This window comes from Leucoraja erinacea, chromosome 11, assembly GCF_028641065.1.
Source record: "Leucoraja erinacea ecotype New England chromosome 11, Leri_hhj_1, whole genome shotgun sequence".
Classification (NCBI taxonomy): Eukaryota; Metazoa; Chordata; class Chondrichthyes; order Rajiformes; family Rajidae; genus Leucoraja; species Leucoraja erinaceus.
Window position 1 is genome coordinate 7,187,523 of NC_073387.1, and position 16,778 is coordinate 7,204,300.

The following is a 16,778-nucleotide window of genomic DNA, read 5'->3' on the forward strand; positions in this document are numbered from 1 at the left end:
TGAGAGAGAGAGTGAAAGACTCAATACTTAATTAATGCTTTTCACCAACTCAGGCTATTCCAAAACATTTTACAATCATGAAAGTGCAATTGGTATTGTAATGTGTGAATCGTTCATAAAGTGTGGATGGATATCACGAGAAGGTTAAATGGTTGAAGTGTTACGTGGTAAAATGAGAGAATAGGAAGTATGGTTTATGGAATATTTGGAATGGTCATGCAAAATCGCTAAACGTGCTCAAATGTATATCAGAATTGTGTAGGAAGGAAGTGCAGATGCTGGTTTACACCAAAGATGGACACGAAATGCAGGAGTAAATCAACGGGACAGGCAGCATCTCTGGAGAGAAGGAATGGGTGACATTTTGGGTCGAGACCCTACTTCAGGCTTCTTTAGAAGAATGATTTCAACCCAAAACGTCACCCATTCGTTCTATCCAGAGATACTGCCTGTCCCACTGAGTTACTCCAGCATTTTGTGTCTATATTCTTTATATGAGAAATAACTGAGGATTAGCATTGATGTTTGACATCTAACACAGGTCAACAACAATGGTGCAGATAGCCTACCAGAACTGCAGCTCTATTTGAAAGACCTCACCACTAGCAACAGCCTTCCCCTTGTCCCTCTCTGGCTTCCTGGACATGTGTCCAAAACATTAATATCGTCAGCCCTCCAAGATTGTTCTGATGCTTGCAATAAGTAAGGTTCCAGAAGAAGGCTGTGCCAGTTGGTATGTCTGGGAAAAACACAAAGAATCTTTTGTGAACCATGGCTCACTTGACAGACCGGGAAAGACTCAGGAAATGAATCCTGAATTCTGAATTGCATTGTCGTGGTCAACACTTGTTTAACATCATCAGTTCACTAATGTTTGGGGCTGTGCAGTGAGCACAACGTATTGACTTCTGCCGTTTGTGGCTTGCATGTGCCTGTCTGTACCATTATTTATCTTCATTGTGCTTTGTTCCTTGAGCTGTAAGTCAAGAGTGAGGCCAGTTCCAAATGCAGAAGAGAAATACCGTTCAGGAGCCATTTGCAATCCAAACATGCATTCCATGGCTGTTTTGTTTTGCTCACCTTGAGAGGCCTCAGTAAGTTACTAATCGAAGTGCACCATGAGCTCACGAACTGCCCACATAAGGACACAGTTACTTCTAGGACACACAATTGAGCACAGTGCAAGGTGGATGTTCTGGTACACTTCTGAGGCAGCACTAAATATGTTTTTAGAGTAGAATGGATCTGCTGTCTCGAGAGGACCACCAGATAATAATATGAAACACCTCAAGTTCAGCTATACTACTGCAAATGCATGGGAATCCACACCCCATGATTGGAAAAGTCCCATGTTCATTTTCCTCCACAGATGCTGCCTGGTCTGCTGAGTTTATTACTCAATGTTTCATGGGATTTACAAGTGATGGGGACTATTCTTCTTCCAAGAGGCACAAAAGAAGAAGGTGTTCTCTTGACTCTTGGCTCCAGCAACAAGACATGATAAAAAGTGTTGTTAGCTCAGACAGTCAACACAAAGCCTCAAATCACATCATCTCTGCCCATCCGTCAAAGACTGGACAGTGGGACCACTGAAACGTTCAGTACTGAGCCTGGTAGTTTTTTATTGGGTAAATATCTCAAGAGATCGGGAACAAGGTCAAGTAAATGAAGTCAAGTGGAAGTTCAGCCATGATCTGTTTGAATCGTGGTAGCAGGCTTTTGAGGTTGATCGGAGAGGGCCATTAATGCTCCTAATGTTTCCCGATGACACAAAACTCTCTGGGCCCCAGTTTTAAGCAGTATCTTGAAACACAAAGAGAAGAAAAACTAAGGCAAAGGCCTAATCACTATACCTCATCTGTAGATGGGCTCAGAGTGGTTGAGATCAGCTGCAATGAAGTGGGTTATTTTCAATAAACTCTAGTCCTTGAACTACGTGGGAATTTTCTATACAAAAATAAAATTTATTTTAAAAACGCAGTTAACTTCCTCTTTTCCAGTCAGTTTATTGCAACTTAAGGTCGGTTCCTGTTGTGAACTGATGCTCTTTAGAAAGCACCTCCATGTGGTAAGTGGGTGCAATTATCTGCTGTTCTATCAACACTCTGCACATGGCCAGTGATGTTAGTACCATCAATCTTGCTCTTGGGTGGGTGTGTTCAAGACTCAGACACCTGGAGCTAAATTCGAAGGGAACAGCAAACAGGGACCACAGTAAAATATTCTTACCTGACTGTTTGGCTAAAATATATATCAACAAAGGGTATCTAGTGCTAATGCTGAAGATCATTTACAAAATGGAGGCAAGGCACAGTCCTTTCAGGTGGTCACCCATGTCCTGCACCTCTCCAGCCACCAGTGAAGGGGTGATTGAGGGCACATAATGTTTAACCAGACGACAGAGTGAGCATTGATGAATGGACATTGCAGATATCAAACCACTGCTCAGTCATGCTGACACGGGCATGGAGGCCCCGGGCTGGCAGGCTGGGGTTGACTTGCCGCTCCTCTTCCGTCACCACCTTCCAGAAATAACGGTCCTTCATGAGGAACAGCGCACGGTGGGCGTAGGAGTAATAGGCGGCATTGAGGTTGCCCACAGGGTGGTCACCAGCCACCAGCGCTGGAAAGATATCCACAATCTTCTTGGGAAAGCCATCCACCTTCTGATTAAGATCAATGCTGAAGGCAGTCACCTGCGAATGCAAGGATAATGTGTACAATGAACCGGGCTGGTGTTCTTATACCGAGGACAGACATAAAAAAGCTGAGGTAACTCAGCGGGACAGGCAGCATCTCTTGAGAGAAGGAATGGGTGACGTTTCTTCAGACTTCGACGAGAGTTCTTATACCGAGCTTGGACTCACTATATTTACCTCCTTTCTGCTTCTACTGCCATTTAGAAACATAGAAACATAGAAATTAGGTGCAGGAGTAGGCCATTCGGCCCTTCGATTTAATCGATAATTTAAAATTTAATTATTTCTGGAAGGCAGTGATTCAGTGATGGTGAACACATATTATCTGAAGCAAAAACAGTTTCAGTTTCTGGTCATGGCATTTGATGTACAAGACCTACACTATAGAGTTGAGCATGTGGAGTCATCAAATGTCGTAGCGGGTCTTTGGATACTGATGGCACCTGCAGATGGTCGGTATAGAATGGTACAGCATGGAAATAGGCCCTTCAGCCAGTGAGTCTACGCCAAGCATCAAATACCTATTTACACTAATCATAAACTCATCCAATTTTATTCTCCTCCCATTTCCATGAACTCCCTCCAAGTTCTATCATTCACCTGCACACTCTGGACAATTTACAGGAGCCAATTATCCTACCGATCTGCATGTACTTGGGATGTGGGAGGAAACCAGCGCATCCGTGAAATCTATGCAGTCTCAAAAAGAGCATTCAAACTCCACGCTGACAGCACCCGAGGTCAGGATCGAACCTATCTCTGGCGTTGCACTTCTCCGCCTATGCCATGATCGTAGCTAGCACCTCAGTACCAATACTGCGGATGCACTCACATTTAAATTGATCTCTGTTCTTAGTCAAGTGGGATGCAAAAGACCCCACGCCACTACTTCATCTTGTGAGTGGATACAAGGACAGCAAGATGGATGGGCCATGAGGTAGTGCAGGGGTGGGGGGAGATTAAATACTGAACAGTAAGTACAAATGGTGAATAATTTGGGAGAGGGGAGAGAGACACCTCAGAGTAATGAACAATAGCTGAGAATCCAGACCAACATGTGACCAGAAGGAATGCAGTGGTCTCTCCGAGTTGAGTTTCAGTAGCATCTTGTTCAATGACCATTGTGTGCTCAGGCTTCTTTGCTATTTTCTTAGCATAACGAGCTTTCAACTAAGTTATACCTTCAACTGTGCTTGACATGTCTGAGTTGTAATTCTTGGATAATGATGTCAACATGACTGCTTACCTCCTGGCCTCTGAAGAAATAAATGTTTCGGTCATTTCTGTCAAAGTATGCTGTGTCTATTGGGCTGAGAACTCCAGGAAACCCTTCAGTGATGGGCTTGGGATAGTTGTTGCCCTGGGCATCTTGAGTAAAAGCCATGTCATTGATGGGGTCGTAGTGCCAGTACTGTGTTCCTAGAAATGAAATGGGGGAAATTAAATATGGCTTGTGCTCATGTGCTCCATCGAGATTCCTCCTCACCCCTGCTGCAAACGAAAGGCTATGCACAGAGTCTTTCAACACAGAGAGAGGGCCACCAAGCCATGCCATTCCATCAAACATCCATTTCCAGCAATCCCATTTTTTTCAAAAATCCTCTGCATATTCCCATCAACTCCACCCTGGATCCCATCACTTGCCTACACACTCCAGATAAGAAACAGTATCGATGCACCTTCTGACCTGCACAACTTTAAGATGTGGGAGAAAATTGGAGCACCCGAAGGAAGCCCACACATTCACAGGGAGAACATGCAAACTCCACACAGCCAGCACCGGAAATCAGGATTGAACCTTCCCTTCTCTCTCATCTTGGAACTGGAACTATGTGGCAGGGACTATGTGGCAGCTACATCATCTGTCCCACAATAGGTGTATCCATCTCAGAGACGAGAGTGATGCCTAAGAACTGTATGAACACACGGTGGCCCCATTCAGTCTCACCAAGTCCATTCTGCTGTTTCATTCAATTTGTATCCCAACTATATTTTCTTGCCTTTGGCCCAACAGGGTGCATCACAGGTGCTGACCACCCTACCATCAAAAGGAGGTGTTGCCCCAATATGGTAGCCAATATCATCAAGGACCAACCAAATCACCCTGGCCATACTCTCATTTCACTCCTACCATCAGGAAGAACCTGAAACACCCATGTCCAGGAACAGCTTCTACCCAACAACCATTAGGCTATTGATGACTATGACGTCCAACAAATCTGTGAACTACATATATTGCCTTGATTGCACTAGGGACTTCGGGCTTTGTTTTAGTTTTTGCACTATATTGTATTTTTTAACTTTGTGTTGTTTATTATGTTATGCACTGAGTACAATGCGTACATACCCATTGTGCTGCTGCAAGTAGCAATTTCGTTGTTCCGTTTCGAACATATGACAGTAAAACACTCCTGACTCTCTTGACTCTTAACTTACTCATATCCAGCAGTCTCATTCCTAATGTTTCTAAATGATCACCAGCCACTGTAGGGCACTGCTCTAGATCTCCACCACTCTGTGTGACAAGATGGTCCTGATGTGTAGGAAAGAACAGCACATGCTTTACACCGACACAAAAAAGCTGGAGTAACTCGATAGGTCAGACAGCATCACTGGAGAAAAGGAATAGGTGACATTTCGGGTCGAGACCCTTCTTCAGATGATGATCCGCTGAGTTACTCCAGCTTTTTGCGTCTATCTAAGATGATCCTGATATTGGTCTTCAAAGTATTTAGAGCTCATTTTAAGGTAAAAACACTCATTCTTTTATCTTCTCTCCACCACAAAAGCATAGGATCTTCTGCTTTAAAATACCTCAGAAGGCCACAAACCAAAAAAATCAGGCCAAGTTTATGTAATCTGTCATCGTGAGTTATGATGGACACATCAAATGGAAACTTTGGGGAAGGGGTGAAAACAGGAAATGGTGGAAACACTCAGCTGGTCAGCCTGCATCTGTGGAAAGAAACAGTCAATGATTTTCATCAGGGACACTTCATCAGAGGGAAACCATGTAGTTAGGGTACCAGATGCTGCCTGAACTTCAAAATGTTTCCATTATTTTCTCTTTTTATTTCAGATTTCCAATGTCTGAATTTTTTTATTTTGATCTTTGTGGGTGAAGGGCCCAGTTTAAACAATCACAGAGGATATTGCAAAATGAGTTTGCATTCAGGAGGCACAAGAAAGTGCAGATACTAGATTCTAGACCGTTAACAAGCTGCTGGAGGACCCCCCTCCCCACCCCACATGCCTAACATTTGGTTGGTCCTTGATGATACTGGCTACCATATACCCCCCCATCTACCCAGTTTTCAACACACCGTGCAAACCTTACTTCCCACTCCACCACCCTTGTCACCCAGTTTGTTTCTCATCATCCACCTCCTCCATCCATTCATCATCCACTCCTTCCTACTCCACATTTCTCCCCCCCCCCTCTCTCCCTTGCTTGCTTCAACCCAACATTCTTCCCTGTTTCCCTCTCCGCCATCAGATTCCATCATTTGCACCCCTTTGGTCTTTTTCACATCTCAAGGCCTTGGTTACTATCTCAACCCTTCTCTCTCTCACTTCCTCCATCTATCAACCCATCCATTCTTACCTCAAACCACCTATTACCTGCCACCTCTTGCCCCACCCTTTCCCCTCACCTCTTTCTACCAGCTATGCTCCCTCAACTCCATCAGTTTGTAGAAGGGTCCTGACCCAAAATGTTGTCTCTCCATTTCCCTCCATAGATGCTGCCTGACCCGTTGAGTTCTTCCACCAGTTTGTTTTTCACTCAATTTGCATTCAGTCCTGGACATGGTCCAATGTCTGGAAGGAGATGAGTGTGGATTCAAGTTCCACTCCAGAGACTTCACTATATAATCTAGATGGACTTCATCACAGTACTAAGGGGGTCTGACATTATTGAAAAAGCTATAATTCAGATATACGTTAAGACAACATCTCATCACAATACAGATTCTCAGAGCGTTATTGCATTGCGAGATGTTGCTATGTGTAAAATGTCTGATTTTACAGTACTTACAACAAATAGAAAGGCACTTCATTGGTCGTACTTTAGCACGTGTTGGGATAAGAACAGTTTGTACTCAAGATTAGGTGCTGAAATTGAGGCTCCTTGTTTCAACCTCAATACATCAGTGGCACTCTGGTCAATTGTAACAACTCTCTGAATTCAGCCCCAGCTCCAGAATTCACACGTTCCTAGGGAGAACGAGCAAATTTTACACTGATAGCACTTGAACTCCAAGCAATGAGGCAACACCACCATGTTGTCCCATATACCCGTACTTCAACTAGGATAGGAACGGGCACACTGCTGCAGCAGTTAGTGCAGCTGCCTCCGTGTTCCAGGGACCAGGGTTCGATTTGTACCTCAGGTACTGTTTGAGCAAAGTCTGCACCTTCTCTTCCAGATCAGACTAATTTCCTCTGGGTGTTCCACTTTTCTTCCCACATCCCAAAGGATGTACGGGTTGGTAGGTTTATTGGTCAATTCCAACTTGCTCCAAGTGAAATGCAGAAAGAATGAAAGGAGAGCAGACTGGCATGTGTGAGGAGAATGAGATGCAGGGGAACAGATTACTTCCTGAGAAGTTGGTATGGACAGGATGGGCCGAAAGGAAAATTGAATGTTCCTAGTTCAAGTTTCACTCCCAGTAAATCTCCTTACTACAACACACAAGGAAGCCATTCAGCCCATCCGATCAATTCTAGCTCCCAGCAGAGTAATCCCATTTCTCCCACTCCCCTCTCATTTCCATGAAACCCCCTCTCTCTTTCTCTCACATGCTGGTCAGGTTCCTTTTAATTATTTTTTTGCCGTTGACCTACATTAAAGGGTGAATTACTTTGGCCTATTAACCAACACGCACGTCTCTGGGACATGGGAAGGAAACCGAGCAACCGAACAAAAACCATGCGGCCACAGGAAGAACATGCAAACTCCACACAAGCAGCAATAGTATTAAACACAGGTTGATGGAACAGTGAGGTTGCAGCATTAAATGCTGCACCATTTCGCTGCTCCATTTGTCCTTAATGCAACTGGGGAAAGTTAAAATCAACCCCTGTAATAAACCTTGCTATAAGAAATCGGATTATATTTTACCTTTGAAGAAATACTGTACATCTCTCTTCTCCTCAAAATTCTTATTCCAGGCCCAAATGTGAACAAAGGCATCTATATCTGAATCAGGAAGATTACGCCAACCAGTGGAGATGGTAATGGGGTCTCCATAGCGTGTCCTGTTGCTCCTGTTTTCATACAGCCAGTACCAGCCCTTTCTGAAGAAGTATGTGTTGAAGTTGTATGTCACAGCCCCATCGGCATTCTTACGCTGATAGACCCAGTCAAATACCGTATTGAAAGCACCTTCACAAACACCTAGGAAGTGAGGGAGGAACCACATGTTATCATTGCCGGCTACACACAAACAAAATGAGCTCCGCACCTTTAAAGGCCAATGATGAGGAATAGAGGTCCGGTGTATGAATTCTAATAGTGCTTGTGGTACAATTTGAGTGGAATTACAGCATGGCTACTCAGTGTAAGCTGCAACACAAATATATTTAGATATCAACCAAAAACATCACCCGTTCCTTCTCTCCAGAGATGCTGCCTGGCCCGCAGAGTTAAGGGCCTGTCCCACTGTACGAGGTAATTCAAGAGTTCTCCTGAGTTTTCCCCTGATTCGAACTCGGAGAATGTCCGTAGCGGGTCCGTAGGAGTTCGTGGATGTATCGTAGCGGCTCGTACAAGTAACGCTAGGTACTCGGGAAATCCGGTAAACGTTTTTTCAACACTGTGAAAAATGTCCACGAGTAAAAAAATACTCGTGATGAAAAAATGTTTTACTCGTACGAGCCGCTACGAGACATCCACGAACTCCTGCGGACCCGCTACGGACATTCTCCGAGTTCGAATCAGGGGAAAACTCGGGAGAACTCTTGAATTACCTCGTACAGTGGGACAGGCCATTAACTCCAGCTTTTTTGTGTCTATGTTCGGTTTAAACCAGCATTTCTTCCTTTATATTTTGTCTAGTTTGACTGAAGGACCTGAGATCGACCTGAAATTTTAACCCTTTGTTTCTCTATCCACGAGTGCTGACTGACCTGCTGAGTGTTTTCAACCATTTCCTAGTTTCATGTTAGCATCTGCACTTTCTTGTTCATCAAGTTAGAGTTGGACTGAAGTCACAAACAGGCCAGGCTTGGCATGGACTTTACTTTCTTCACGACATTTGTCGTCCAGCTGCATTCTTCGACAATCTAATAGCTTCATGGTCAGTTTTATTTTACTGACAACAGGTTTTTTTTTAAGTCAACTGAATTAAATTTTTCAAATTGCTGTGGTGGATTTCTATCTAACATCCCCTGGATTATATTATTGGCAATATATACCTACTGCACCTATTAACAGTACACGATGCCACACAGAGTGCTGAGAGCATTTTTTCCTAATTGCCCTCCAGGATCTTTCACTGATTAAATTTCACACTCTGCTCTCACAGGTATCAACATTTCAACTTTCAGATCTCTGAGATCGGCGTTCTGTCCGTGGCACATCGGAAAATGAAGGAGTGAGATCCTTTTCTCAACCAGCACTGAAGCTGATTCATTAAACTACTGCCGGATGCAACCAAAGAGGTCCAGGTAGGTGTCTGTCATTGGACGAGGCCGTCTGAGAATTTACCTGGACCTAATTGCAGAGAAAGGGGAAAGGTTGTAAGAAGGCAAACAGGGAACAGCAAAGATTCAAGGTTCTAAGGGCAACAGTACCAGCTTCTTCGGTCCCACTGCATGTATCCCAGGACCATCCCCTGAGGCATTCACATCTTTCCTGAACAGTGTTCCCTACCGTGATATGAATAAAGAAGGGTCTCGACCCGAAACGTCACTCAATTCCCTCTCCAGAGATGCTGCCTGTCCCGCTGAGTTACTCCAACTTTTTGTGTCTATGATATTTTGCTTGTGCAGTTTACACCCCAGCAGTATGAATATTGACTTCTCTAACTTCAAGTAACCCTTGCTTTCCCTCTCTCCCCTTCCTAGTGCTCTGACCAGTCTGACAGTCCCCCTTTGTTGTCTCCTTCTCCTAGCTAACAATGACCTATTCTACATTTCCCTTGAACCTCATCTCCTTAAATGCCTCGTTTACACCCCTTACACTTCCCTATCTCTGTGTCTCTCCCTCCCTTCACTCTCAAACTGAAGAAGGGTCTCGACCTGAAACGTCACCCATTCCTTCTATCCAGAGATACTGCCTGTCCCGCTGAGTGACTCCAGCATTTTGTGTCTATCATCGGTGTAAACCAGCATCTGCAATTCCTTCCTACACATGAAACTCCAGGAGTGGCCAAACTAGTGTTTATTATAAAGATTCATCACACCTTCCTTTACCTGAATCGCCAAGGTATAGGAGGCCATAGACGTAATGTGGATGAATGGGATTAGTACAGGTGTGTGCAACAGTTGGCATGGACACAGTAGGCCGTAGGGCTTGTTTCTGTGCTGTGTGACTATGAGTGTAGGCCTCTAAAGAGTTAAGTGGAGACTACAAATAATACATTTTCATAGTATTCTATTATTTTCAAAAAATCTTTCTATTATTTAATGCTCTTTTACTTCTCAGCACTTCAGGTCCACTCAACTTAAGCTGCTTTTAAAGCTCCTGTAATAGATTTGCCAAAGTGTAACACCATTTTACAAACTCTTACTCACAGACTCACCACCCAGCCTGGGTCTAACATTACTTAATTGCTAAGTAGTGGTGATAAAAGCAACGTACAGACACTCTCGGTTAGTGTGTGTGATTTCTTTCAAAAATGGAGTGTTCTCATGCTTCCCAATAAAGTGGTGGCGAGCCAATCTGACATAAAGTCTTCTTCTCTCACTCCCTTGCTATTATCCCCAGAGGTCCTCGACGATTTACCTCTGGTTTCTCCCCCCACCCCAGCTCCCAGCTCATTTCTGAAGACAGAGATTAGGCTAGCATTGTGGCGCAACTCTTAGAGCCGTTGCCTCACGGCACCAGAGACCTGGGTTCAATCCTGATCGAGGGTGCTCTCTGGGTGGAGTTTGCATGTTCTCCGATTTCTTCCCACATCACAAAGACGTGTGGGTTTGTTGGTTAATTGGCTTCTGTATAATTGCTCCTGGTGAGTAGGGAGTAAATGTGGAAGTAGGATAACATATAACTAGTGTGAAGGGATGATCGATGCTCGATATGGACTCTGTGGGTTGAAGGACATTTCATGCTGTATATTTATACTGTACTAAACTGCAGGTGCTAAAATTTTGAATTAAAATAGAAAGTGCTGGAAATAGCCTCAAGAAAATAAGAGCAAGAGTAGGCCACGTGACTCCTCAAGCCTATCCTGCCATTCAATATGAGCTAGGCTTCCCTCAATTCTATGCCAATTCCCTATAAAACTCAATCCCCTGGTCTTTCATCCCCACCTGAAGCTTATTGAATGATCTGGCCTCCACCACCGTCTGGTAGAGGCTAGAGATTCACTATCCTCCACTAACCTCTATTTTAAGTGACCAGCACCTCAACGTAGCTATTCTCCATGTTCATGACTCTCCCTCTCACCGGAAGCATTTCAACATCTCCAGTGCCAAGCCCCATTGGATCTTACAATAATGCCAGCCCTCATTCTTTAAACCCAAAGTAAACGGTCTAGCCTCTTATCTCAGGAATTAGCCTGGTCCCAATGCTATTATATTCTCTTTTATATAAAGGGACCAAAACTGGGCATAACTAGCCAGTCAAGCAACATCTGTGGAAAGTGAAAACAGGTTAATGTATCCAGCACAGCATATTACCAAGGTAACTCCCATCAGAGGACAAGCCTCATCAGTGATATTCCTTTTATCCCATCCATCCCTTCTCTACCCTTTCTGCAACTTAAAGCTAAATGGTCTTCCTTCTTTCCCATTTCTGACAATGGATCCTTGGCCTGAAGTATTAACTCTGTTTCCCTTTCCATCAATGCTGCCTAACCTGTTGAGTGTTTTCAGTATTTTCTGTTTTCAGACTTCCAGTTTCTCATTGTCACAGTCAAATGCACCTGAACTCACCCAATCCAAATTGCCTCACCTTTCTTGGTCTAACATCTATCTCTGTATTTTCAGCTCATTTATCTAGTCTTGGATGAACGACAACATGCTTTTGTGAGATAATGGGAAGACCAAATACCATGGCCAATGCACCAAGCTCTGTTTCCATACATCAATTATATCCTGCGTTACTGTCTGAAAGTGAGCCAGGTTGTTCAAAGCCTTTGCCTCTTACTTCACCCAAAAAATGCACTCCTGACTCCACCGCATAGAAAAAATTCTGCACTGAATGAGTCCATTTGACCCACTGTTTCTAGTCCAGTTGAAACTGAATGAATCACTTTAATCCCATTTCCAGCCCTGTCTAGGCCCAAAAGGTCTTTACTGTCCAAGTCTATGCCTAAGTACCATTTAAATGTGATGAGGGTTTTTTATCTGAGGACATATGACAATAAAACACTCTTGACTCTTGAATCACTAAATAAGAAACTTTATTTCTCATCTCTAATCCTAAAATCAATTATTTTAGATCCCTGTCCCTGGTTTTTGACCTCTCAACAAAGATACATATGTTCTTCCTATCTACTGTCGAAATCCCTCATAATTCTTTAGGCTTCATATAAAATCTCAGTCTCAATCTTAGTCTCAGCATCGGTCTCTTGTCCTAAATTATCCAACCTTTCGTCACGTAGTTTCCCAATCATAGTAAATATCCTAGTAAATCTCCTCTGAGCCCTCTCCAATGCAGTAACGTATTTCTGAATTGCAGAGACTAGACTTGTACATGCTATTCAAGCTACAGCCAAACCTGCGTTGTGTCCAGTTCTAGTATAACTTCCCTTCGGTTATCCATTCAGTTTGGTTTAATGTCAAGTGTACCAAGATACAGTGAAGCTTTTGTTGCATGCTACCCAGTCAGCGGGAAGGCAATACATGTTTACAATCGAACCATTTACAGTGTATGCATACACGATAAGGGGATAATGTTTAGTGTAATGTAAAGCCAGCAAATTCCGATCAAGGATAGTCCGAGGGTCACCAATGTGGATGACAGTAGTTCAACACTGCTCTCTGGTTGTGGTAGGCTGATTCAGTTGCCTGATAACAGCTGTGTAGAAACTCTCCCTGTATCTGGAGGTGTGCGTTTTCACACTTTTATACCTAAGGCCCGATGGGAATGGAGGAAGAGGGAGTGGCCAGGGTGCGACTGGTCCTTGATTATACTGCATGCCTTGCCAAGGCAGCGTGAGGTATAAATGGACTCAATGGAAAGGAGGTTAGTTTGTATGATGGCCTGGGCTGCGTCCACAATTTGCTGCAATTCCTTATTTATATAGTTTAGAATTCAGTCTGAAGAAGGGACTCGACCCAAACGTCACCCATTCCTTCTCTCCAGAGATGCTGCCTGTCCCGCTGAGTTACTCCAGCATTTTGTGTCTGCCTAAGAATTTATGTTCTATGCCTGAACCAAGAAAGGAAAGGAATTGATGTGCCTTTTTAAACACCGTTTTTTTAAATCTGGCCTGCTAACTTTAAGAGTCTGTGGATGCCCTGTAAGGTTCTTCTACTACTTCACATAAACCACTAGCCTCCGTTTATTATGTGTTTCCTTGCCTGTTGCATCTCTCCAATGCTTTACCTGACTCTTTTCTGGATGAAATCCCATTTATCACAACCCATCTCCATCTATTTGCCGTCAGAAGCTTTCCTCTTCATTATCAACTGCATGGCCAATTTTTATATCCTCAGCAAATTTCTTAATTGTGCCATTATATTTAATATGATTAACTATGACTAAATATGAATATAAATATATATTTAATATAAACATAGGTTAGAAACAAAAACAGGGGCCGAGCAATGACCTCTGTGGATCCTCATTAGTAACAGCCTTCACATAACAAACGTAACCATTAATCATTTATACTGTGTTTGTGCCCTGATCTAATTTGCACTCTTGCTCGGATCCCTTGGGCTTTTGACCATCTGGCATAAGGAAGTTTCTCACTGCTTCCCTGGAAACTTTCTCAAAGATTTCCTTCAAGTTTTTCTTTAGATGCAAGATTATATTAACAAATCGACCATTTCACAGCGTAACCTGGGTCTTTTGAAATGAAGATTTATACAGTTACTTAGAATAGATTCCAATTATGTAGCCATTGTTGAAATTAAGTTAACAAGCTTGCAGTTACTTTAGTTAACCCTGTCGCCCTTTTTAAACAGTGGTGGAAAATGATCTGGTCCACCGCCAAAGCTAGAAAGGATTGAAAGATTGAAGTTAGCGTATCTGCAATTTTCTTATTTGTTTCTTTTAGTCGCCTGCAACATATTTAATCAGCCTGGTGATTTATCAATTTAGAAATGTGCGAAACCAATCAATATTCCCCCTTTTATCATGTCAATACCACCCAATATTTCAAACTCATTTTCTATAATTACATTAACGTCACATCATGATCAGGCCCATCTATACTAATTCCAGCTGACCACATTATGTCCTATTCCGTGTCTATTTAATGGCCTGTCTAATTGCATTTTAAATGCAGTAATTGTATCTGATTCCATCACCTCCTTTAGTAGTGCATTTACCGCTGTCTATTTATGTGAAAAACATTTTCCTCAGATCCACTTTAAAACTCCTTCCCTTCGTCTCATTCTTGCTGCTCTTCTTAAATAAAGGAACAACACTGTGGTGTAGCTGTAGAGCTACTAGTGTACAGCCTCCGGAGACCCAGGATCAATCCTGACCAGGAGTCTTACGGAGTTTGTATGTTCTCCCTGTGACCTGCTAGGGTTTTCTCCGAGATTTTCAGTTCCCTCCCGCACTCCAAAGACGCACAGGTTTGCAGGTTACTTGGCTTGGTGTAAATATAAAAATTGTCCCTAGTGTGCATAGGGCGGTGTTAATGTGCAGGGATCGCTGGTCGATGGTTGAATGGGCCTGTCCCTATGCTATATTTCTAAACTAAACTAAACTAAACTAAACATTAGCCAGCTCACAGTTTTCTGACACCTCACCTGTGACTAATGAAGACAAAAAGATTGTCCATCAGAGCCCCAACTATTTCCCTCCATGTGCTGCCCAAGGTCACAAGAAACTGCAGAGAGTTGTGGATGCAGTCCAGTAGTTCACACAAACCAGCCTCCCCACCCTACCCTTGGCACATGGAACTCATTGATACTCTACGCTGACTCGGGAAAGCAGCCAACATAATCGAGAACTACTCCCAACCATCCTTTTCTCCCACAGCCTGAAAGGGTCACACCGCTGATCCCTGAAAGTAAATAACCTTTCCCTATCATCATGAAGTAGTTTCTTTCCGAGCTTACTCCAGAGTAGTGGACTACACGTTGAATTTTAAACCATGAGGATCAACTGGGCATGCTTTTCAGATATATAGTAAATAACTTTCACCACCATTAAGGGGGGTCAAGGAAAGAGCATTCACGTCGCGGCCCTGTTTTCACCAATCTTTCCATCACCATGCACAAGAAGCTCAAGAAGCAACAAGACAGACACCATTGTATGCAGATGCCGCGAAGAGTGTTCAGCTCTGGCTGGACAACCACTAATCTTGTGTGTGGACTCGATAAGATGAAGAAGGCCACCATAAAGAAATAACCTCTTGAAATGAGACCACATGGAGCACTATGTGAAGTCATACTTTCCCAGCTAGAGGAAGGATGATGTTAAGCTGGAAAGGATTCAGAGGAATTCGCCAAGATGTTGCCTGGACTTCCTTGAGATATCGGGACACATTGGATCGGCTTGGAGTTTGTTCTTTACAGTGTATGAGGCAGAAGGGTGACCTTGTTGAAGTACTGTATACAAGATAATGAGGGACTTGGATAAAATGAAGGCTCAGTCATTTTTCCCAGGATAGAGAATTCTAAAAGTAGATGGCACTGGCTTAAATTGAGAGGGAAAAAAAGATTAAAGAGAGTCCCTAGGGGCAACATTTCCACTCATAGGGCAGTACATATCCGGAACAATCTGTCAGAGGAAACTATGGAAGTGGATACAATTACAGGTTTCAAATGACATTTCAACAGAAACATGGATGGGAAGGGTTTAGAAGGTTCTGAGCCAACTGTGACTGGCCTGGAATGACAACTTAGTGGGCATGGGCAATGACCTGTTTCTGTGCTTGTGACTCCCTGACTGTGACTCTATGAGGATTGCACCGTGCGTTTTAAAACATTAGGATTGATTTCAGAAAGGTTTGAGGATGCCTGGGCTTCCCAGGGATTGATCAGATCAGCTGCTCCCATTGCATCACCCACTGACTTCAGTATCATCGCTTTGAATGGAGTGAGATGTAAATATATAGGAAGGAACAGCAGATGCTGGTTTAAACCGAAGATAGACACAAAATGCTGAAGTAACTAAACGGGTCAGGCAGCATCTCTGGAGAAAAACAATAGGTGACATTTCGGGTCGAGACCCTTCTTCAGATATGTAAATATTTCTCTGTAGTCTAGAACTGAGGAAGAGTCCATCACATGATCTCCCCAAAATTATAAAAAACACTGCTATATCTGGCTAGAATTTGTTTCTCAGTTTAATTGAAAAGCAAGGATAGAGACAATTTCAGTAATAAAGACAGCTTTCTATTTCTCAATGTGCTGAAAGGAGTAGTCCACTTTCATTGTAACAGGATCTCTGCTTCCAGTGCCTGTACTTACCATATAAGCGCTGTATAGCCTTCCTGTCTAACCAGTCCAGTTCCAAGTTTTCACCGTGTGTGTTGTAATTTGGATGCATAACTGAGCCTGTTCGAAGCAGATGGGGCAAGCCAAGGGCATGGCCAATCTCATGGACAGCAACCTAAAAGGGAAGAGTGCAAGGAAGGCAGTCTGTAAACACAAAGCACAAACAAGGAGATCATTTTCTTAGTTGCAATGTGTTTAGGTTACTTAAAAGGAGGAGTGTGTCTCTATGAAGTGCACTTAAACGCGCAGTGTGCCTTTTCCTTTGGGCTTTATGGAGGTTCGGAGAGA

General features: G+C 43.3%; 1 protein-coding gene across 1 annotated transcript in view; it reads right to left on the minus strand.

Moving 5' to 3' along the window:
• Nucleotides 1-794: 794 nt before the first annotated feature.
• LOC129701435 (matrix metalloproteinase-21-like) overlaps nucleotides 795-16,778 on the minus strand; it is a 35,578-nt gene continuing 19,594 nt past the window's right edge. The window contains exons 4-7 of the mRNA XM_055642614.1: nucleotides 16,464-16,605; nucleotides 7,822-8,097; nucleotides 3,946-4,118; nucleotides 795-2,696 (exon numbers count right to left, since the gene is read on the minus strand). Of these exons, the coding sequence (XP_055498589.1) occupies nucleotides 2,388-2,696; nucleotides 3,946-4,118; nucleotides 7,822-8,097; nucleotides 16,464-16,605 (900 nt within the window). The 3' untranslated portion in view covers nucleotides 795-2,387. The remainder of the gene's footprint in view (nucleotides 2,697-3,945; nucleotides 4,119-7,821; nucleotides 8,098-16,463; nucleotides 16,606-16,778) is intronic.